The sequence below is a fragment of the Parasteatoda tepidariorum genome, chromosome 7, assembly GCF_982258835.1.
Source record: "Parasteatoda tepidariorum strain Cologne lab strain chromosome 7, Ptep-v5.0, whole genome shotgun sequence".
Lineage (NCBI taxonomy): Eukaryota > Metazoa > Arthropoda > Arachnida > Araneae > Theridiidae > Parasteatoda > Parasteatoda tepidariorum.
The window spans coordinates 6,984,185-7,010,503 of NC_141761.1; the positions used below are offsets into that span (position 1 = coordinate 6,984,185).

The following is a 26,319-nucleotide window of genomic DNA, read 5'->3' on the forward strand; positions in this document are numbered from 1 at the left end:
ATAGTGTCGTTAAAATGACCGTTTACTGAATATATTTGACTTGTCTTTAATTAAAATGTTCTGTATGTTTTATAACCGTCGTTGAACAGACGACCCAATTTTTGGGTTTACGACAACTAATGTTCAACTCTCCGTAGCCTTGTCATTTTGAACCCAATCCAGAAGACAAGGGAACTCCTGAAGCGAGTATAGGGAGAAATTTGCTTTCGTGGAGGACTTTTTAGTGGCACTAACCCGCATCAGCGTTACATGGAGAGGAAGATCGAGAACCTACCACGGTTAGTCTGACGGCAAGAGCACTCTAACCCGTGATTCGTCTATCACTGAGGATATTTCACGTTAGCACTGTGGTCAGTGCAAGGCTGATACGGAATTCGTATCAGTTTATATCGCTTTGTCTTTCATACAAAAACCCTGTTTTTTACTTTGTTGAGTATGTCAAGTTTTGTGGTAACCATTTGCGGGAGTTTTATGTTTCTGCTTTAGTTGGAAGAAAAGTGCAGCTAAAGCGCATCGAATGCTTATAGAAGTTTATGGTGACAATGCTCCAACTGATAAATCATGTAGGGAATGGTTTCGACGTTTCAAGAGTGGTGAATGAAGAATTGTGAATAGTATGTGAATTGTAAAGAATTGTGTATACTATGAGCTGCTACAACCTGGTGATTCCATTACGGGCGGTCGGTATAGGATATAATTGATTCGCTTGAGCTGTGCATTACGAGAAAAACGGCTGGAATACGAGCAAAGACACGACAAAGTTATTCTTCTGCCTAATAACGGTCAGCCTGATGTCGCAAAAGTCGTAAAAATTATTTGGAAAAGATATTTTACCACACCCGCTGTATTTGGCTGGACATTGCTCCTTCTGATGACTGGTTATTCCGACGGATGCAGCACGATTTGGCTGGTCACCAGCTCACTTCTTTCGCAGAAATCGAAAATTGGCTCCTAACTTGGATCGTCTCAAAAGACGAGACATTTTTTCAAGATGGAATTCGAAAACTGCCTGAGAGGTGGGAAAAAATAGTAGCCAATACTTTGATTAATTTGTTTATTCATTTTGTTCTGAAATAAATGCGGTTTTGATCTAATAATGAATAATAAATGCATTTTTGACAAACAAACAAAAATATGATTTTTCTCGGATATCTTAAAAAAATAACATAACATTTTCCTCCAGTTTCAATGTTTGATTTTCATTTGGATGGCCCTTATTACCCTTCATTCATTGACAGTTTGCAAAATTGAAAAACAAAAAAAAAAATTCGAGCATTAGATTAAATAACAAAGACGGAATATGATATTTACTTATTTATTACTATTCTATCTTTTTGCTGTTGTGAAAACTGTCTAATTGCTTGACAGTTTCGAGTAAATGATATTCATTAAACAGACGTTCATTTCCTTTCTGAAAATCTCCCTCTGCACTTTTTTTTCTCCTTCTTCTCCGTTAAGTAAAGAGAAAAATCGTCTTCCGCGAATATCTTTTCGACTCTTCTTAAGAGGGTCGTTGATGGGGCACTTAATACCCCTCCCCCCCATACTTCTTATTATTCTTTTTTTAGAATGATATTTGTTTTTCGAAGACTGGCAACACACTGGCCCGGTGTATCGGAATAAAGTCATCGCTAACGATAAGTTTTTTTTCTCGATGGTGTGTTTCTCCCGTTATTCGAAAGGAACCGTGCTTATAGTATCCGGAATCAATTCATTTTAACTGTTTTGAGAGTAATGAAAGCCTCTTTGAAATAGGAAGGAAAAAAAAAATCGTTCGATTTTTCATCCTAAATGACCCCTTATACACGCAAGAATAATAAAGAATATTCATTAAATGATCTTTTCGCATCATCTAAATTTTGTCATTCCTGTAGAAAAATCTCCCTCGTGCCGGATGGATTGCCCAAAACTATAAATTACATATTTGAAATTGAATTCATTTTAGCATTTAATCTCCTATAATGGAGTCATTAATTTTTTTTATTATTTAAAGAAGCGCGAGCCCTGTTTCCTTCTTTAAAATAAATGTTTTTATTTGAAAGAGTAATTACCATTTTTTTCCTTGTAGGGCTAGGCGGAGGAACTAAAAAATCAGTTTTCTTTTAAAAAGACTCTAAAATCAAACCATTACATTCACTTCGATAAAATTTGACGCAATTTTGTATGCATTGGATCTCTGTTGTCCCTGAATGAGCCTAGCATTATTAACTTTATTAAACGACAAAGAATAAAATGGGCAGGCCACGTTATCAGAATGGACGAGGACCGTACCACAAGAAGAGTTTTCAATGCCAGACCAGTTGGCACTCGAAAAAGAGGCAGGCCGAATTTGAAATGGCTTAGAAAAAGACCTCTTGGTCTTAAAAACTGGAATACATTAGCAGGAAAAAGGTTAACCCGAAAAAAACTTGTTGAGAAGGCCAAGGCCCACCCTGGACTGCCGAGCCATTGATGATGATGGATCCCTGTTGATTTAATATGAAGCATAATACTCCTACACAGGTAAAAATATTAAAAGGGACACATAGCTTTTTCTTCCAAAAAATAAGTAAGTAAATAAATAAAAAATAAATAAAGCAAATAAAACAAAACTGGGTAAAATAACCGACATAAGACCAATAAGTGGGATAACAAAAACAGGCACAACCTAAATAAGGAAAATGGTGGAACATTTGGAGTACCGTTATCGAACACGCTGCGTGACTGAGAGCAAAAATAATGAGAAAAGCAATTTAAATTGATTCAGTGAATTCCTCAGTAAAAGTTTGCAAATTTTATGAATAAAAATAATTCGGATGCTGCTTTGTATTTAAAAAAGATAATTCTTACAAAACTATATTGATTAAGAGCACAATTCATTTTTCTTTAAACACTTTTTTTCTTCTTCCATTTAAGGAAAGATATCATTTCATATTTGCTTGCATGAACATTTGTGAATTATTAATAGTGAAACAATTCTCGCTTGATCACATTGCTGCTTTCAAATTTGTTTTAAAAATAGAAGTTCATTTCGATGCTTTAAGATCTGCCGTAAAGTTGAGAGAATTAAATATTAACTGTTGTTTAACGAATATTAACGATTGCTACTTTTAAAGTTTTCCTAGGATTGGGAGAAATTTGTCCATATTTTAAGGGGAAAAAAATGTCATAAACTGTTTACTTCATATCTTTTTTTTTTTTTTTTTAAAGAAAATTCTTTCTTCATTCTGATGTAGATAATTCGCGACAGCTCATAACTTATCTTCTTATCTGATTAGAAAATCCGAACAGTACAAAACGAACAAATCGCGGGTAACCATAATTTAATTTCTAAAACTGTGGAAGTCTTTTTCCAGAATATTTTATTCGGAAAGAAGAAGATAAAATTAAATTGAGTTGACTCCGTTGTTGCTATTAGTGACACACATTCCACCCCCTTAATGTTTGTTACTTAAGAACGTTATGTGTTAGAATTTTGTATTGATGATAAAACGGGACGTTAAAATGAAGGAAAAAGAAAGCAATCACTGATAAGAGAAATTTTCTTACTCAAAATAATTTTTTATTATTCTAATGACCTACGTTTTCTGTTTCAAATCTCTTTTGTCTCCCATGTGACGAGTCTTCCATATGGGGGGGGGGTTTGAACGTTCAAAAGATGTCGACGCTAGACGCATTCATGTTTATTGAAACAAATAAAGTTGTTTATAATTTTATAATAGATTAATGATTCGAAGCGTAAATGTATGGGAGGAATTTCTTAACACTTTTTTTTTGCTGTTTTACCATATAATAAGAGAGGGGAAACGAGTATTTTTTGGGCAAATGTTGACCTATTTTTATTTATTTTTTTTTCTCGCAGTATGCAATGATTTTCTTTTGGTGAATGAATACTAATAATATACTATAGGGCAAAACTAAAGAATGTTACTATTGGCCAAGCCAGTTGTCAACAAAGGTTAATTTTTAAAACATGCGGTCCACTTTTTCTAATAATTAAAGTTTTTAACGATTAAAAATGTTGATGGAAGGAATTTTTTTGTGTGATTCTCAAACTATCTATAGTAAAAGTTTCGTTTCTAAAATGACGACAACATTTTATGAAATAAAGTTATTTTCAAATGATTATAAAATATTTCTAATAATCTAACTTCTAATAATCTAAATATTTCTAATAATTATGAAATAAAGTTATTTTTTCAAATGATTATTAAATATTTCTTATAATCTAACTTCTAATATTTTAAATATTTCTAATATTTATGAAATAAAGTTAATTTCAAATGATTATAAAATATTTCTAATAATCTAACTGCTAAAAATCTAAATATTTCTAATATTGCTAAACAAAAAAATTATAAGAATGGGGTAAATTTTCGACGTAAAAAGTGGCACTTCATTTTTAAATTGTCATATTGAGTTACCATATAGACCGTTTAATTTGTCCCCTATAAATACACTCCAACAAGAAATAAATAAATTAAAATGCTTAAGATAAGTAAAAGCTTGTTCTATAGCCTTGGTGAATACTCATTTTGAATATTAACTAAGATTTTAAGTCATCTCACTGTCTCAGAGGTCGCTGGAGTTAAATATCCTCGGAGAGAGAAGGATTGAAGGCTCAATTCCCTTGGATTAACCATGGGAGTAGTTTTTCGTGATTTTACACACCATGTAACGCTAAGGCGGGTTAGTTTCATTAAAAAAAAGTTCTGTACGAAGGCTAGTTTGTATATATATATGAATTATAAAATGTTGAACAGTTCAATAAAAATTGTATTAATATTATGCGGCATTTGTGCAAGAGTTTCTATTTTACAACACTTTCTATTTAACAATAAGACACTTTTAACGGTGAAATGAAAAGTTAAACAATGAAATTTATTCCATGCAGAAAAATAAAATTCATTGTAATGAATGCGAGTTTTACATTTGACTTAAAGCTATTACTTTTCTTTTATTTTAATTTTCACAGCGAGAAAGTTATTACATTTTATCAGAACCCTCATTTGAATAAATTTTCTTCCTACTTTAATAGTGTTCATTTTCTTTCAATGAGAATGAAAACTATTTGGCTGTTCAAGGAAGAAAAAAAAATGTTTGTTTTTCCCCCAATTCCAATTTAATTTAAGATGTTCATTCATAAAATATCTTAACATAATTGATTTTGCTCTAGAGGAACCAGTTCCCAAACTAAATCACTACAGTAATGAATTGCAAAAAGTTTTAAACATTCATCATTCTGGGTAATTCATTTCTTATCAAATGCGAATTTGACGAATATATATATATATATATATATATATATATAAGTTCAACGAAGAATAAAACAAAGAAAAATAAAAGACATATGAAAAAGGGGGGGAAATAATAAGTAAAAAATAACAAACAACAGTTTATTAAAAATAATAATAAATAAAAAAATTTAAAAAAAAAAAAAAAAAAAAAAAAAAAAAAAAAAAAAAAAAAAATCAAGAAATGCTAATTAAAAAACCGGAAAAAAAAGGATATAATCTTTTCTTCAGCCCACACGATTATATCCGCAAAACAGAGTGCTTTCTGATATTGTATCAATAAAGCCAAAGCTAAATAAATTAATACAATAGTGTGAGGAGCACTCAAAAAATTTTTTTAAAAAATAACAACAAATGAAATAGATCACAAAAAGTACAAATAAGTAAAAATAACATGAAAAAACAGATAATAAAATAAAATAAAAAGAAGAAACATTAAAAAGGGGAGACTATAAAGCGAGCAGCAAAATCAGTTCAACTTACATGGACGAATATTTTTCAAGAATGATTTAAAAATGTTTTCGCAGAAAGATTGCCAGATTACAAAATATGAAAACAAAAGATGAAAACAAAAGCGCAAATCGAGTGTAACAAGAGGGTTTTAAAGTGTCGTTCTTACTGCACTGTTGAAGTGATTTGTTATTCTGAGTTTTGATTTGTTAGTTACCAAGGATGGGCCCGAAATGGATGTGCGCAAGGTAATATTATACTGGATAATTTTAAAAATTGATCATAAATAGTTTTAGAAGATAGATGTTTATTTAAGAAAAAGTATAAAAGAGAAACATAAATTGCCTGTTTTGCAGATAATTTTAGCCGCGGATTTGCACGAAATGGATTTGCACATGGAAAAATTAACAAAGAAAAAACCTAAGTAGATAATTTTAGCCACGGATTTGCCCGAAATGGATTTGCACATGGAAAATTGTATAAATTAATAAAGAAATTTTTAGAAAACAATTTTATCCACGGATTTGCCCGTAATGGATTTGCACATGGAAAAACTGTATAGATTAACAAAGAAAATTATTTAGTAAAGGAATTTTTAGTAAATAATTCTAACCACGGATTTGCCCGAAATGGATTTGCACATGGAAAAATTATACAAATTAACAAAGAAATAATTTTGGCAATGGATTTACCTGAAATGGATTTGCACATGGGAAAATCATAAAAATTAACAAAAAAATGTTTAATAAATATATCCACCAAAATATACGATTAATTCAATGATTTTATATAAAATTTTATTACATTAGTTGGGTATCCATTGTTTTTTATCAGATTTTGAAAGAGTTTATCGATTTGTTTTTTGGATAAATAAATATTACTACATATTCTTTTAATTCTGTTCATTTCATTAAAAGTGGTATTTAAATAGATGCTCCTAGAAACATTAGAATTCCAAGTAACTAGTTTATTAATATTAAAATTAAAATCATTTCTTTTATCGTATAAATCAACAAAGCAGATATTTTCAACTTTCATAATACCCAAATCCAAAAAATTGAAATTAATGTTATCATCATGATTACGAAGTAAGATTAATTCCTCAGGGTATATATCACTCAATAAAACAGTAAAATCTAGGAAATTAAAGACAATTAAGTCATCAATATATCTAAAAACAAATTTAATACTAAGAGTAAAAATTTTTTTCATAATAATGCAAAAATAAGTTAGCTAAGAGAGATGAATAATTAGATCCCTGTGGTATTCCATTAATTTGAAGAAAAATATCCCTTCCATTGTAAAGATAATTATTAAAAAGACAAAGATTAATCAGAATTTCCTAATAATCAAAATCGCAACAAAGGGTATTTTTAAAATCATGGTAATAATTCAAAAGGACATCTTTTAGTTTAGAAAGGGGAACGCTATTGAAAAGATCCTGGAAATCAAAAGTCGCAATAGAATTAATTTTATTATGTTTAATGAAATCTAAAATCGGTTGATTATTAGTGACAATCCAAGAGAAACCTTCTTTAGTAATATAGTTAATAATCTTATTTAAGTAGTTAGTGAAAAGGGTGCCAGGTTTAGTTAAATAAGTATTAGACCCACATGTGATAGTTCTAAATTTTACTGGAATTTTATGAAATTTAGGACTGATAATTAAGTAAGGAAATTGTATATTGCTAATTTTAATTTTTAATCTCTTGTAAAAAGCTAAAATTTTTTTAATGACAATATTATTATTGAAATTACTAAGTTCAAAATTTTTACTATTTTTTAATTCCGTATTTAAAAGTTCAGCATAGAATTTTTTACAGAATATAGCATAATTATTGTTAGCTTTGTCTATGGGAGTAATTACAAAATTTTTTTGAAGTTGCTTAATTGATTGAACAATATTAGAAAAATTTGTTGAATTGTTATACTTATTTAAATTATCCTTATTATTGAAAATAAAGTTTTTAAAGTAATAATAAACTCCCCATTTCCATTCTGTTAGCATACCTAAAGGTAAAGAGAATCTATTTGATATCTTTAAACAAAAACTATTGAGATCATTAAGAAAGTATTTTAGAATCTTTTTGATTGATATACGGTAAATGGGTCTAAACTTTGTGCCTTTTATCATTAAATTCCTAAGTTCCAAGTTTTCTATAATATTTAAATTACCAGTAATAATATGTTTATGATGTTTATCAACAAAATCAAAATATTTATCCTCCTCACAGTGACATTCATAATCGGATATATTAATACTCCCTATATTTTTGCTTATATTAATATAGTTAAATATGGTTCTACCGAGAGATTTGTTATATTTAAAACTTTTAATAATGTTAAAATCTTTTAATGGAAATAAAGCTTTAAAATTTTCAAAAATGTTGTGAAATTTGATCTTATCGAAAATAGGATTTTGAAAGTTAATAACGAAATATAAATTATCTAAACTTTTCTTTTTATTAGGCAATATATATATAGGCAATATATATATAGGCAATATATATATATATATATATATATATATATATATATATATATATATATATATATATATATATATATATATATATATGGATATGGTCGTGTGGGCTGATGAAGAGATTATACCTTTTCTTTGTTTTGGTTTCCGTATTTTTAATTTCTTTCTCTCTTTTTTTTAATTTTTTTTTATTTTTTAGATATCAGAAATTATATTTTTTTAAATACTTTTGAAAATTTATTTTTTATAATTTTCTTCTCTTGTCATTATTTTTTATTATTTTCCATATTTTCTCAATATTTTAGCTTATTTTATGAGTTCTTTATACTTGTAGCTTATGCACAGTTAATAAAACTTATTAATTTCCTTCGTTTTTCTCTTTGTTTTTATTGTGCTATATATATATATATATATATATATATATATATATATATATATATATATATATATATATATATATATATATATATATATATATATATATATATATATATATATATATATATATATATATATATATATATATATATATATATATATATATACATATATATATATATATATACAGTAGAGTCCCGATTATCCGAGTTAATGGGGACCGCAGCAATCTCGGATAACTGAAACACTCGGTTAAAGCGAAGAGTATAAAAACTGAAAGAAAAAGAGAAGGTATAAATGTAATGTATTTAAGAAATACAAAATGTATACGAGTATACCACATACAATTCATATTATAATTAAAAAGCTTACTTAAAAACATTTAAAAAGCATACTTTACGAGAACTAAATAGTTTTTACTTAAAGTCCTTAATCGTTTTTCGTTCTACGTAACTTAGGCGCTTTTCTGTAGTAATGTTTCGCCTTTCTTAGGGATAGCAGAAAGGCTGGTGTCGCCTCCTTTTGTTGTTCTATATATTCAATAGTACATTCGATAGCTTTTAGTTCATCTGTATGAGAGATTTTTATATGTTGATTTTAATAATCACTGCCATCATCATCTTCGCTAGATTCATTATCATTATTGACGATATTAACGATAATTTCATCAGACCAAGTTGTTGGATTTTGTTTTTCTGAGTGTTTGGGAGATAAAATTCAGATTTATTTTTCAGCTGTTTTTTTCAAAATAAACTAGAAAAAAAAAATCCTTGAAATATTTGGTAGCTCGGTTAAAGCGGAAACTCGGATAGCCGGGACTCTACTGTATATATATATATATATATATATATATATATATGTGTGTGTGTGTGTGTGTGTGTGTGTACATGATTTTCGCAACATAAAACACCGTTAACACCCTAAGAATTAATTGGCACCAATCTTATAAATAAAGATCCGATCACTCTACAATTCAAGGTGTTCCATGTTTTGTTTTTTTCTCGTATTATACAAATATGTATGCCAATTTATTACTTCACTGCAAAAATATAATATATTTGTTGCTGTTGTTTTCTGAAAGAGGTAGAATCCTCAGTAGGAAGAAAAGAATAAATAAATAAAATATTAAAAAAAAAAAAATCTACCGGAAGTTAGAATTCCGTAATTACCGGAAATACTTAGGGCATTTCTCATAAGCCACCTATCAGAAAGCGGCTCAACTGACCAATCCATCTTTTCGAAAAACTTTTTCACCCAATAGAAAAAAACCCTTGAATCTTAAAGGATTATGGGCTACTCATCCGGTTTCTCCACACGAAATCTTCAAGGAAGAGAAAAAATAGAAAGGCAGGACTGATCGACGTTCTGTCGACAACTAGAATCAGCGTGAAATTTGCTTCGACAGTTGCTCGACTGTGATAGAATCGAATCCTCTCGAACGAAAAAGTCGAGATGCCTCAGAGAAAGATTTCCTTTTTTTACTTCAAACGGTTTTTACAGTCATTGAAAGGAATAAAATTTTATCTTGAAAGATAGAATGTTATCGAAACCATTTTTATTACTTTCTTTTTTTGCAGAATAAAAAAAAAAGAAAAAGAAATATGGATCGCGAAAACGTTTTATAGTTTCTTTCACGTGCATTCTCTAAAATTAAATATAATCTATTTATATAAAACATTTAACTTATCGCGATTATTTATGACTTTATGCTGATGAAATGGGGAAGATATTTTTTGTTGCATTTATAGAAGCAGCTTTGGGGGACGACATTATACATATTACTTGATTAACACTAGAAAAACTGAAACTTTGTATATTTTTATATATATATTATATATTATATATAATATTTTTATAATATTTATAGTTATATAACAAGTTGTAAGTAAATAGTCCCAATAAAAAAAAATTATAAGTTGTACAAAAAGTCACAAAATTCTAAGAAATGGTGTTATTGTATACATCAATGTTTTTCTAATTGAAATTAAAAAGCAGGCAAAATGACTTCCTTGGGCAATCTAGTGTTAATGAGCTAATCTGGTCGGTAAGTAAGATGCAGACGTATAAATTTAAATTTTTCATTATTCATTTTTTGCGTAATTTAAACATTATACTTGTATATTAATAAAATAAAATTAAATATATATATATATATATATATATATATATATATATATATATATATATATATATATATGTAAAATGATGCAGTCGGACCGAGCAGGGAAACAGACACAGGATTTTAATGAAATCAGATGTATTTTATTTAGATCATGTTCTTATGGAAGACAAGCGAAAAGTGATGTTAACTCCATTCAGGATCAGTCTTTCTGGTAGGGAAAATCTTGCAAAAATCCGAAAAAGTCTCTATTTAGGGAAATCTTAGAAATTACTATTGGTCAATGAGCTTGCTCGAGTGATTCCCACGGCTTAAAAGGGAAAAAAGATCTTTATTTAAATTTATGCATAGTTGGGCCAAAAATAGATTTAGAAACAGGATGTAGCTTTTAAAAGTGTGAGAAAGTATTTCGATTTGAATAATTAATTAGTAATAAAATAGTTGTTTTATAGCAAAGAAACTAATATAAAAAGATTAATAGAAGCTTTTTATGTTACATATATATATATATATATATATATATATATATATATATATATATATATATATATATATATATATAACATATATATATATATATTACATATATATATTACATATATATATATATATATATATATATATATATATATATATATATATATATATATATATATATATATATATATATATATATATATATATATATATATATATATATATATATAAAGGGTGTCTCAGTTGAACGTTTCAGAACTCCTAAGAGGGATAGAGTGCATCCTGACGACTCGAAATCATATAGCAATGCGGGGTCGGAAATGCTTTCCTGAAGCGGTGATGTACACAGAAGCACCATAAAGAAAAGAGACCGTAAGTGAAAAATCGTTTTAATAATACATTGAAAAAAGCATAAGGTACATGGGTCAAAGTAAGTGTTCGAAGTTTCTGCCACCGGCTATAATGCACACCTCACATCTCCGGCGCATGGACATCCGAACATTTTGCAATACTCCAGGCATATCTCGAATTTCTCCGGCAGCTACTGCGACTCTTGCAGCCAGCTCCTCAGCATTGTCAACAGGGGTGTCATAAATCAGTGTTTTCATATGACACCAGAAATAAAAATCAAGACATGATAGGTCGGGTGACCGAGGAGGCCGACGCACTGGAAAGCTCGGAACTGTCGTACAACGCCATCTGCCGCGTCTGGAAAGCATTTCCGACCCCGCATTGCTATATGATTTCGAGTCGTCAGGATGCACCCTACCCCTCTTAGGAGTTCTGAAACGTTTAGCTGAGACACCCTTTATATATCCGATGAATCGTTAAGTTTTCTTAGGGGAGGTGGTAATCAAATGAGGTAAACGCACCGCCTCATCGTAATAAAAAGCCATCAGTGAGATATTTTTGTTTTAAGCTGAAATTTTGTGTAAATATGGATAAGTGTTAAGGATTCGACAGAGTGGACTGGATCAAGCAATGGGATAAACTAGTGGAATACTTTCTGGTGGGACTAACCCGCCTTTGCGTTACGCGGAGGGGAAAACCTCTGATGGATGGGAAGGGGGGATTCTAACCCATGCACCCTCTACTACTGAAAGATTTTTACACTAACACTGAAGTCTGTGTAAGTCGTGAGAAGAAATCGTATCGACCCGCTATCGCTGGGATTCGAACCTGGGCACCTTAGGGTGAGGAGAATGCTCTATCCCCTGAGCCAACACGACTCCCATTTGTCACATTAAATATTTTCAAGATATTTAGTAGTTTTTTATTTTATTTTTTGGGTCAGTATTAGGACTGGGCGATATTAGAAATTATATATCGTGATATATCGTCAGTTTTGCATCGCGATATAGCGATGTATCGCGATATAGTATTTTTGAATTTCATTTACTTTAAGGCACAGAAAGTCAGATTTCTATCAAGACTTCATACGCATATTGATTTAAATCAATTTATAAATTTGAAAATATATATGTTTTGCTAAAGAAAGATATTAAATAAATTGACTAAGATGTACAAATCTTACTTAAAATATTTATTGAAAAAATGTGTGTAGATACAGAATGAAATATTTGTACTTCTTTATCGTTTATAAGGTATAAGTAGTCTTAATTTAAGTTAACCCCTAAAACAGCCTTAATGAAAAAAAATATTGTTATTAAACAAAAGCTGATTTTAAAATTTCAAGATATATTTTAATTAAAATAAAAGTTAGATTGACTAAAAGCTGAAGTTTAAAATTAAAAATGTTCGAATTTAAAACTAAAAAGTAAACATAAGAATTGTAATAATTTCTTAAAATTTTCGTTCTCTGAAAGATTTCTCAGTTTAAAAATAAAAAGGGAATTTTATAAAGATATCTAGCTGAAATTATTGAAAGAAAATTTAAAAAATTAGAAAAAAAGTTTGTTAAGAAATTCATTATACACTTAAAACAAAGTGTTAAAAATATTTTTTTTTTTAAAAAAAGAAACTTTTTTTAACAAATCAATATTTGCTTGTACTATTATGCGTAAATAATTACAGAATTATTAAGTTCGATCGTAATGTTCAAATTCTTAATGAAGAAGTAAACACAAGTTTTGTTATATTTTCTAAAAATGATCACGCAAATAACAAAAGATTTCTTAGTTTAAAAATAAAAAAATAAATAAAAGTGAAATTTATCAATATATTTACCTAACAGCATAGGAACAAAATTTAAAAAATAAGTTCATTAAAAAATTATTTGTATGCTTAAAATAAAGAGCTAAATAAATTTTAGAAAAAAATGCTTCTTAAACACTATTTTTATTATTATTTCATATAAATAATTAAATTAAATTAAATAATGACCGAATTATAAACGAAAAACAAAGTAAGGCAAAGTTTCTTAATTAAATTCTTAAAAATAAAAACAAAAGAATTGTGATATTCGGTAATATATTTAGCTAATTAACTAATAATATAAAACGAAAATTAAAAAAAAATAATGATTTTACTCTCTAATAAAACGAAGTAGTAATTGATAAAAAAAAAAAAAAAAAAAAAAAAGAAATTAATAAAATTCGCAAGCTTTTCAAATTAATTTGAACAAATAAAGTTTATTGACTTATGTCCAAAAAATAAGTTTTGTTTTAACTTTATTTCTAAAAATAAAAACAACTCAAGATTTATAAATTTAAAATCAGTAATAGAAGCCCATTAAATTATTAGAAGTTTTATCCGAAAGGTTTTTAATAAATTAAAAGAAAGTAAAAAAATAACCTAACAAATTTATTTACTTTGTAATTTAATTCCTTATGGGTGCCTTAAATTAGATTTCCGATAATTTTCACATTTAAAAATATAAAAAAAGTTTTGTCAGAAAATAAATAAGAAACTTACCTAATTAATGAAGAAACTTTTCTTTAAAAATTCTTTTCAATAATAGATTGCGTTCAGAACAAGGTTACGACGGCGATCACGAAGTTAATCCCATTGAAAATAATCTACAAGAAACGATTTCAAATCGCGAAGGTGCGAAAACGAACATGTGATATAACGATATAAGGTCTCAAAAGTGATTCTGATTCTACCGCTCATCAGTCAAGGCCGTCTCAACAAAACGAAACAATATCGTCTTCCACAGCGCGAGTTGGCATCGGAACGTAAGAGAAAGTCCTTGCGTGTATCGCTATATCGTTATATCGTCTTCTTCACCCGACGGCTTAAATCAGATTTCTGATGCATCGCTTGGAATGAAAGTTGCTGTATCGGTTTGCCGATATAGGCGTTAAATCGATATGTCGCGATATATCGATTTATAGCCCAGTCCTAGTCAGTATATTCATAGCTGCTAATGAACTTCTTTTTTTTTCATCATGCCGGAGTTAGTCCATAATCGAAAGAAAGAATTGGAATTTGCTTCTAAAATGATGCCGATGAATGTGCGTACCTGAAAGCGTGAATGGGAAGTAATGTCATTCATAAAAATGTGCACGAGGCAATTTATCCGGGGGGGGGGGAAGGGATGTTTTCTTTCACAAAACAACATTTTGTGAATCGGACAGAATTTGACTAGAAGAAATATCACGCACTCTTTCACTGCCGAGGCAAATTAAACTCAATTTGCGACATTATTGATTTTCTTTCAGAGAAACATCCCCTTCCCTCCCTTCTATTCACTGTTCCCAATAAGAGTTCCGTGGAACCCTTAGCTTTCTGTGGAACGGTCACACTTTTTTTAAAAACCAGAAACGGTTTTTGATTTATATCCGACCCATATTTAATGAATAGTTCTGGGTATTTTTATGAAATTAGTCAAGCAAGATGTCAATGGAAAAGAATTAAAAACAAAATTACAGGGAGCACACTGTGAGTATTTCGCATTCAAGTTCAAAGAAAATTACCTGATTCAACAGCAAAGAAATGTGCTTCTCTGACGATGGTGTTTTTAAAAGTTCCTTTCATTTATACGAAAATTCATTCATTTCAATCGATTCAGTCGTTTCAATCGATTTATTGAACACGGGGTATCTGCCCACCTAGAAAGTCATGAGAAATCATGGAAAGTCATGAATATCGGTACTGAACAAAAATATGTCATGAAAGGTCATGGTTATAACTATTTTTTTCAAAAAGTCATGGAAAGTCATGAATTTACGTCGCCGAAAAATCTAATTTTAAAAAGGAAAATACCCCCCTCCCCCCAATTTCCTGGTGTTCCGAATATCTGAATTTTTTTTAACGAAATCCCCACTCAGAGTCAAATTTTATTAAAATATAAAATGTTTTCATCACGTTCATTTAAAAATGATGGTGTTCCTTCAAAACAATGAAAGAAAAAGCATCATTTTTTAGAGCAAAGTATCTTTTAAACTTCTGTGATTTCAGAGTTTTTGTTATTATTATTTTTTTATTTTATTTTATCAATTTAAAATTCTAACGGAAGCAACCCAGTCATTGGCGAATTTTTTTATATTCCGAAATGAGAACAGAAAAATTAGGAGTATTTCTTTATATGTCCTTATATATATATATATATATATATATATATATATATATATATATATATATATATATATATATATATATATATATACAGTCAAACCCCGCTATAGTGAACCTTCAAAGGACCGAAATTTCGGTTCACTATAACCGGGAGTTCACTATATCTGTTACGCAGGCAATTTCACTAATGGTTCCCAAACTCCTCCCTTTTTATTACATTATATTCAAATAAATGACTGAAAAATATTATGCAGTAGCAAAAAAATTGTGTTATTTTTCATCACTCTTCGTCTTGCGTACAAATAAAAATTTGTAATCTTTAGCTGATGAGCAATCCTCAACATCAGATGTGGAAACACTTCCCGACTCTCAGATAATTTTTCCTGAATTTCTATTATTCCGCATTTTAAACCTGTCTAACCTGCTATTCGAGCACATAAAAGTAGTTTCTATAGATGGTTTTGAAAATCGGTATATGTATTTATTTTAAAGTAGAAATTTCAAAATTATTGCGAAGAAAATGGGGAGGGGGAAATCATTTGAAGACAGAAAAAAGTTCATTATATCCAACTTTCTCACTTTTTTGGTTCACTATATCCACTAAAAATAACATTATACGAGTATAGCAAGGCACGGGATCGAGCATTTCTTTCACTATATCCGAGAGTTCACTATAAACCGTGTTCACTATAGCGGGGTTTGACTGTATAAGTATCTTTAGATTATAATTCTGTAGAAAAAAAAGAAGAAAAAATTATCTTCTTTTCTATTTTTTTTTAAACTTATTTTATTGTTTCATCTCTTTCTTTACTCTGTTTTTTAAATTAAAAATCTATAAATATGAAGATGTATAACAGTTTTGGATATACCTATCATTTCAATGAACGTTATTATAATGATTTTTTAAATGCATTGTTGTGTTTCTGTCGCGAGGAAATAGTCACTTTGTGAAGTCATGAAAAGTTCTTGTAATAAGACATGGAAAGTCATGAATTTGAAAATCTAAAAAAAATGTAGCAGACACCCTGTTTATACAATGAAAACAAATTCACATCTGGATGAGAGGCGTGACTTTCTGACTCTCATTGATAAAAAGACGGAAAATAATGCTTCCCAATCAATATTTTCAAAAAAGGTCTCATCTTTGGGTGCATATTTTTCAGCAAATGCTTTTAATAAACCTGATTTATTCAATCCGCCAAAGAGAAATACCCAATTTTTTTCATTAGTCGGAAAAAAAAATGGGAACCGTTTCTCTTAAAGGTGTTTATTACGATGACCATTTCCCCTGACTAAGAGTTTTTTGGATGTCGCTTTAAAATGTTCTAGAACAAATAAAATTAAAATAAAAACAATTAATTGATTTTTAATCTTAAGAGAAAAGTGGAGATCTTTCTCTTTTTGTTATACAGTCAAACCCCGCTATAGTGAACATGGTTTTATAATGAACTCCCGAATAGAGTGAACGAAATATTCGCTACCGTGCCTTGCTATAAACATATATTATTATTTTTTGCGGATATAGTGAACCAAAAGAATAAAGGAAATTGGATAGAATGAACTTTTTTCTGACTTCCACTCATTTTTTTCTTCATTTTTTGGTCATTTAAAAAATTCTACCTAAAACCGATTTTTAAGACCCTCTATTGAGTGGCAATTTTTCTTGTTTACTTCTTTTATCTTAGTTTAACATCCCTCCATTTTTTGCTCACAAGACGAAGAGTCATAAAAAATAAAAGTAAAAACATTTTTTATTGCTATTGTTTTTTTTAATCATTTTTGTATTTCTTTTTATTGTTCATTTATTTAAATAATGTGTCATAAAAGGGAGAAGCTCGGAAAAATGAGTTAAAATTGTTTGCATAGAGTGAACTCTCGGTTATAGTGGAGCGAAATGTCGGTCCCTTGAACGTTCACTATAGTGGGGTTTGACTGTAGTAAAAAAACAATTCTGTGTTGAATGAGATGTCTTGAGAACACATTTTTTCCTTTTAATCCAAAATATTTTGCGACGCTGTACAGACAGTATTTTTTTAGTGTCTCTTTTTGAATCGACATAAAATTTCATCGGGGAATATGCATTTGCTTTCGGTGTGCATTTGAAGCTGCGTGATCAAACCAGATCCTAACTCTAACATTCAGATTCTTTTCAAGATTTTTTCTTTTATGGCTGAGATTAGATTTTGCGATGGAATTGTTTAATATACTGATTGAAGAATTATTATTATTAAATCTAGAATAATGTCGTCGGTTGAATTGTCACTTGACTCCTGTCTGTGCGGAGTGTTTTCACACTACAGCATGATGCGTGTCACGTGCTGCAGATAGAAATAAAAAATAAAAAAAACATTTTGTTACATACAAAGTGATATCGTCTGTTTGAATTCAGTCCTAAAATTAAATGACTACATGCAAAAGTCTAAACAAAATATAAAAGGAGTCGGTGGGATTTGCTTATTTTTCCTGACGAAGGGGGGAGGGGGAAGGGAGTCCAAAATGGCCGAAAATGAACGACTACGGTTCTCAGATGTCAACATTTATAAGCAAAACAGAAAAATCTACTCCTCTTGAAGCTAGTTCATATTCATGCTTTTTCAAACAGCCTTTTCGAATGCAGCAAGAGGGGGGGGGGGCGGATTTCAATTCTCGAGTATTAGTGAGAATAACATTTTTCCTAAAACTTCCCTTTTCTCTGGTTGAAACGTCATCACTTTTTGTAGGGATACAATTTATTATAAAAGGTAAAATGGAAAGCAATTTAAAATGAGAAAAATTGAAGAAAGGAATTGGAATGGTTTCGTCGAAAATAATTTTCTATAACGAATCTCATTCCTGAAAATCAAACGCATTTAGTAAAAAATAATAATACATGTCTCATACAATTCAAATATATGTTAAGAGAAATGCATCATTACATTTTTTTTTTAATTAAATGCTTCCAACACCTCTAAACGTGTCATTAATTATATTTCTTTAATGAAGATTTTGAGAGACGTATTTTCAACGGAGATTATTTAAAACATTGAGTCCTTATTGTAAGTGAGCTCAGAAACATTTCATTAAATACAGTCCATACTATAAGATTCTATATAAAATTATAATTATACAGCTTTAGTGTTTTTATGCTACTGAAGCCTGTTTCACTTGTTTATGTTCGTGTATCTACGGGTTACATTGTAGCGCAATACGTTCAAAATAAATACAAATAGGGAAGTACCGTAAACCGGGGCGAGTCTACCCATCCAGGGGCGAGTCTACCCATTTTAGTTTTATTTAATTTTCACTATTTTAAATTGCAAATAAAATTTTTTTTACCGACGGAGGACTTAGTTCAGACTCTAAGGAAGATGGCGCTGTAGTAGTTTGATCCGTTTTTATTTATTTGGCGTCTTTTTAACCGATCTGTTCAAACGTCTTTTGAGAGATTTGTATTGAAAATCAGCAAACTTTTAGTTGGTGCTCCGTAAGTATATTATTATTATTACTATTTTCACTTTGGTTAAGTGATAAACTTATCTAAGACTAAGATTACATTAATTTTACATGAAAAAAACCAAAAAGAATGTAAGTTTTGCTGTTGTGAACAAAAAGCCAGAATTCGTGGGACAAGTCGTATTTAGTTTTAATAAAGCATAATAATATAATTTAGAACTTTGTTTATATTAAAATTAAGTCATTTTAAGTGAATTTGAGTATATTATTTTAATTCTGCATTGATAAATTTATCATTAATAAGAAAATTTATAGGTTAAATATAAATGTAAATATAAAATATGTTTATTTTACCTATTGTTTCAATTTTTATATTACAAAATTAACTTTTTTTTATTTAATATTATATTTGAACGAGAAAACATTGTAAGAAAAATCACACCTCCCAAAAGAATGGGGAAAGGATTTTTCATGATTCCCAATGTTTGAATTTCGATTTTGTTAATAATCTTTAATTATTATTATTTATTAATTATTTAATTGTAAATTTATATTAATTTTAATTTATTTTTATCAACAATTATCAGAAAAAATGCTATTTTATAATGTTAATGATTATAAAAACAAAACTGTGATCAAAATATGATAATCGATCAAATACTCAATTTGTGTTATTTTATGAATAAAAAAATGGAATATATAATAAAGTTATGAATTTTACTTCATATATATCCTATATAGTAACTAAAATAACAATTTAATAGCAAAATTTGATTATTTACAATGTTAACATTCGTTTTAGTAGTTAGACTCGCCCCATTACGAGAGATTTGTCAGCAGTTCTATAAAAATATACAGTAACAGCGTAACTGTTAATATTTTCTAAAAATCGATTTCACAGCTTTAAAGAGGGATTAATAGCGATTCCGAAACACCTATTAAAAGCCTTTTTTCTTTAATATTTACAAAAGTTTGACCACTTGAAAACTGAAAAAATGGGTAGACTCGCCCCGGTTTACGGTATATGAAAAAATTTCCCGAATAATAACAACATTACATGTGTGTTTAAATATAAAAGTATTGCCTATACACTCGTGCAAAACATGTCATTATTAAAAACACTTCTCATAATTGGATCTCATTATTATAATAGACTAATATAATACCTGATATAATAAATATTCTATATTTATTATATCAAGTATATGTTACCCGCAAAGTATGAAATCCGGCATTTTATATAATGCCTAAAAACAAGCCGGGTAAAGTATGAAATTATTTATATTTCACACATTGCCTAGGCATTATATATAATGCCGGATGCTATTTAGGCGAAGTATGAAATAAACGTCCTGATGTGGTTATTATGTAAATGATGTGCATGTTACTGTGAATGACCGAAATCGGTTGTTGTTCATTTTCACCGGTGAATGTAGACAATCACATAGTCGCTTTGGTGAATGTCCGAAATATTTATTACATCCGATTTCATATTAATTTATTCGTGGATATAGTTACATTTATTCGATATTTTAATACTTACTGACGATAGATTAGAAGAAACTTCAGAGTAGGGTATAGCGGACAAATGTACACCAGGCAGTGGCCCTTGACCTTAAAAAAACATCAGCGTAGGATATTCCTTAAAAAACCATTGCTTGGTATACATTTGCCCGGTATACCCTACACTGTTGTTGTTTTTTTTTTCAAGGTCAAGGGCCACTGCTCGGTGTACATTTGCCCGATACTCTAAACACTGATGTTTCTTCTAATCTGTCGTCAGTAAGTATTAAAATATCGAATAAATGTAATTATATCCACGAATAAATTAATATCAAATCGGATGTAATAAATATTTCTGACATTCACCAAAGCGACTATGTGATTGTCTACATTCACCGGTGAAAGTCAACAACCACAGATTTCGGTCATTCACAGTAACATGCACATCATTTACATAATAACCACATCAGGACGTTTATTTCATACTTCGCCTAAATAGCATCCGGCATTATATAGAATGCCTGGGCAAAGTATGTAATTCTTCTCATACTTTGCCTAAAAACGTCAGGCATTATATATAATGCCGGCATTTCATACTTTGCCCGTAACATATACACGAGAGTAACTCACAGATACAGGAACATAAGCAAGTGTAAAACAGTCACATCAAAACAATGCAGTTGTACAGAGTGTGTCACCCGTATAATTAAGATTTTCCGTAGAATCTTAGAGTGCTTTTGATAATTTGGTCAGGGACTTTACGTTCCTAATTAATTTTACATTTTTATTCAGAAACCTTATTCAAAGCAGAGAAACATAATTTTTCAATTAATTTTGATTATTAAAACAGACGTTCTTCTATATGAAAATTCCATTTGCAGTGGCCGTCTGTGGAACCTTAAAGATTCTATCTTTTTTTTCTTCACTGGAACCTCGGTGAGAATTTCATTTCCAAATGTGATCATATCTATCCTTTTAAAAATATTTAAAATTTTATTTAATTTTCGTCGTATCACATTTCTTTATCGTATCATTTCATCAGCGTCTAAAATTGGGTTTATGCCAGACAGTTGAATGGATCGGTCCGCGTAGCATCTTTAGTTCTTAATTTGATTTTATTGTATTTATAAATTGAAAATAAATGAGTTAAATTGTGGTTTTTGTTGAAATAAAACGAAAGAAGAAGGAAATAAACACCGGAAATGGTTGTTAAAAACTAAAATACTTCTCCATTGTTGGATTTGGTTACCTTATTTCGGTGTCAAATACTGATGCAATTTTTCATAAATGCTCTTTCATTATTCATTTAGTTTTTTTTTTTAAATTTTGCCTTCTTTTTTTCACAAGCATTTAATAAATACAGTCGAACTCGTTTATAACGAGCACAAAGGGACCGTAACATGTACTCGTTAAATCCGAGTGCTCGTAATAAACGGGTCATTAACGCAGGCGTGCAACCAGAAGAGGGGGGTTGGGTTGGGAGGTCAAATTATTGAGTTTACATAAAATTTAATTAATACTTACTTTAATTATTTTAATTAAATACTTTTCTTAATTTAATGACAACTATCCCCCCCCCAACCAGCAAAAAATTTCTAGTTGCGCTACAGTCTTAAAGGAAAGAAGCAATAAACGGGAAAAAAAAATAAAGGAAAAGATTCTTACCAAAACGTTCATTTTTTTCATTAATCTGCATATTTAAAATAGTAGTTTGTTAGCTTACTTTGAAGTTTCAGTTTGCGTTTTTTTTTTTTTTTGATTTCGCGCATTTCTTATCATTTTGAAAAAAAAGATTGCAAGACAGAAAAATATTGCTCGCTAAAACCGAGTCTTGCTCGTTAAAAGCGACTTCTGTTCCATAGACTTAACATTGATCTAACCAAATATTCTCGTTTCCCTCGGTAAATCCGAGTTCTCGTTAAATCCGAGCTCGTTATAAACGAGTTCGACTGTAATTTCATAAAAATAATTGGTAATACTAAATGAATTAGACATATAAACTTAAAAAACGAAAACAATTACCGGAATCCCCTTGTGAGGTTTTTTTCTTCTTTCGTTGAATTGCGGGAAGTTTTCGTAGCTTTCTTCTCCGCTTAACGGAAATACAGGAAACAACACAGTCCTCTTTAAATACAAGTGTGATCCTTCTGCATTGGGTACAAAATCAGTTCGTAAATTCTCTCAGTTGTTCAACACCGGCTATAAAATAAAATAAAAAAATCAACTGAATTTAGAATAATGAGTGGGGAAGGAAATGTATTTTCTTTTTCAATCAATGATTAGTTCTTCTTCCTATTCTGTCTGCAGTTTTTGAAAATAGGTAATTCTTATAATGGCAATACTGCATTTCATTCTGTGTCGGAAAAAGAAGGACTATAGAGCAAAATGACCACCGGTCACTGGTCAATTAAATATAACAAATGGCGATTCAAAAATCATTTAATTCACAGTTACATTAATAATTGCTTTTACAATAATTGCATATTACAATAATTGCTAAATATACATAATACAATATGACATAAATTGCATATTACAATAATTGCTTTTATTATTACTTGATTAAAAAACTTCCTAGGCTTAAAATATAGTGATAAAAATAACAACCAACAAGTTTCAAGCACTCAAAAATGGGCGCCCATTTTCAAGACTTGCTAGATGTGGATGAGAAGGAACAAAGGTGATTTGAAAAGTAAAACATAATATTAACTACGAAAATTGAATGTAATTTAAGTAAAACGTAAAGTTGCTTCCTTGACAACTGTACATTTTATATTTCAAATCACTTTCCTTTCTCATCACTCAAATCTGGCAAGTCTTGAAAATGGGGGCCTGTTTTTGAGCACTTGAAATAATGTTGACTGTTTTTCCAATGTGTATATTTTTGAAGAAGTTTTTTAATCGAGTCATATCTTACTGCTTCAGTTTATTAGGATTATTTATTTAATACTTTTATTATTACTGTTCTGATTTTAAATAATTTTTAGTTACATTTTAACACATTGTTTGAGTCTCTTACTTTTTTCGTCAAAAATTCAATCCATTTCCTTCTTCCGTTTTTTTGAACGTCCGCTTCTATCAATTTCACTCATCTGAGATGAGATATACTAAAGGATTTTTTCATTCATCCTTTTCATAATTTATTCGAGAAAATGTTATTAGAAAAATGGTACTTTTAATTACTTTAACCCTTACCAATTTCTTTGGAAAAAAAAGAGAGCAAAGAATCAACATATTTCTTTTCATTCATAAGTGCAAGAAACTAAATGCACAAGTTCTAAGTTGAAAAATTGTAATTTTTTTTTCATGCGTAAAAAACATTAAATTTATCATCAGTTTACTATTCCAAATGATCTCGAATTAATGAAAAAAAATCAATTATTAATTTGATAGTTTCTGAAACAAGGGATAACACAAAGTGATACTTTCCTAACGCCAGTGAAGGAATACTCCATTTTTTTCCGTAAATTCAGCAACCGTTGTTGTATATACAATCACACAAAACTCGTTTTTTTGTTTGTTTCCTGCTGAGTAAAAACACGATAAAACGAAGCATACTGACACATTTTGTTACTCGGGATGACAAATATTTGCAACATCATGTACATACCCGTTGTTAAGTCCGTATAATCACGGAAAGCGGTTAAATAAATTTATTAAGACAATCGAAATACTAAATAAATGAATAATTCGATCTAAATATAAACACAGATTTCAAAAATAATGACTGTGAGGTGAGCAAAAAGTTTCGCAACACCATCTGAGAAACACTCTACTAAAGAACCCCAATATAGCATTTTTTTTCTTCTTCAATCCATTCATTTCAATATTTCTTCCCCCCCCCCTCCTCTATCCTTTTTCTGTAATAGAAAGAAAAAACAAACAAACTTCAGAATCCAATGTAAGGGATGTTATAAAAATGTCTATATCAGTCTTCAATATTTTGTAAAAGAAAGAAGAAAAAAAAAGTCGGGGAGGGGAGGTTGAGATTTCTTCCTTCTAAAGGGAAGTTCGATATTCCTACGATGCATATTTATTTTGATAAAAATTCTGTTACATTGATTCTTGAGATTCCTTCCAAAAAATCTCTGGAATCGATCCTGAAAGAACATTGATTGGAGGGACCATTTCACTATGGATGAGCAGAACAACACTTTATAAGAAAACTCATACCAATCATGACCATTGTAAGAATGCCATCTAGTTTTCACAGACAACGTGGACAGCGCCTGAGCTGGTACTCCGTTGTGTACTACAATTGTTGGTAATATTTAAAAATACCATTGCTTCGAGGAACAGTATCTTGCCATATGATACTGAATACAATTGATCTGTATTTTGATGGGATGAACTGCTAAATACGACGTGCTTTTGCTTCATCTAATGACGTAAAGCCCACGAGATGGGCAACAAATAATAAGAAAAAAACATTAGAATTGTTTTAGCTTCATTATTTGTGTCGGTATTTTACTGAGAGTTTCGTGCACGAGTGCAGAATCTTTTAATGTTCCTCACTACTGATTCATTCATGCTTAATTTTTATATATATATATATATATATATATATATATATATATATATATATATATATATATATATATATATATATATATATATATATATATATATATATATATATATATATATATATATATATATATGAGAAAAGAGAGAAAAACGGAGAAAATGAATAAGTTTTATTAACGACCCATAAGCTGCAAGTATAAAAAACTATTAAAAAAATCAAAAATATTGAAAAAAAATATGGAAAATAATAAAGATTTATGACAAGGTAAGATGAAAAATTATTAAAATTAAGCTATTTTTTGAAAATATTTAAAATAATGTTTTCTTATTTATCTAAAAACAAAATTTTAAAATTTCTTTATTTTATTTTTTAATATTTTATTTTATGTTCCTTTTATTGCATGCGATGAACTGTCACTACATTGATGTGTAGAACCCTCTGTTCTAGATTACGAAATCGACCCTTTAGTGCCTGTGGTAGATCCCGAAGGTTGTCTGAGGAACAGAGAGGAAGCTGCTGCTAGAGGGCGCCAGTGTCTGAGGAAGTGTGCATCGGATGCTGACTGCATAAGTACGAGAAAGCGATGCTTGTGCGACGGTCTCTGTGGATGGTCATGCATACGACCAGGTAACATTTAATCGCTTACACCTCTTCTAATCACGATGTTTGTCTAAGGTAAGAACTCCCCCAGCTATTCGTTTGGACCCGTGACTATGTTAACGAGGTATAACACTGTTAAGAACTAGTTTTCGCTCATGACCGCTAGAGAAACGTTCTCCTGTCTATTGTGTAAGAGCAGGGGTTTCCAACTTACATGTGGCCGGGGGCCGCAATTAAAAACACCAGTCAAATGGCGAGCCACAACTTTATCAAAATTTAATTTAGCACTCTTTTATGTTTGAAGGAACATTAAATATCACCGCCAGATTTTTATCAATGTTTTTTTTCAATATTAAAAAGTGAAATAACAAGCATTACAAATAATGCTTGTTACGTATCATTTTGAATCTTCTCTTAATCAGAAACATATAGTGACAAGATTTTTTTTCTTCTTCTTTTAAATGTAATTCTGCGATAAATTAACATTTTTTCGACTTATTAGAAATTAAAGCAACAAAAAAGCATCTGAAATAAATTTTTGTTCTTCTTTTCCGCTCATGCGATATTCAATTTAAGGAATTTAAATAAAACATAA

The 26,319-nt window shown here is 29.5% G+C and overlaps 1 protein-coding gene across 3 annotated transcripts in view; it reads left to right on the top strand.

Annotated features, from left to right (window-relative positions):
* LOC107444767 (sushi, von Willebrand factor type A, EGF and pentraxin domain-containing protein 1) overlaps positions 1 to 26,319 on the top strand; it is a 179,539-nt gene that overhangs the window by 45,545 nt on the left and 107,675 nt on the right. For all 3 annotated transcript variants that reach the window (XM_087167214.1, XM_087167215.1, XM_087167216.1), the window contains exon 2: positions 25,557 to 25,751. In XM_087167214.1, coding sequence (XP_087023340.1) covers positions 25,557 to 25,751 — 195 coding nt within the window. The remainder of the gene's footprint in view (positions 1 to 25,556; positions 25,752 to 26,319) is intronic.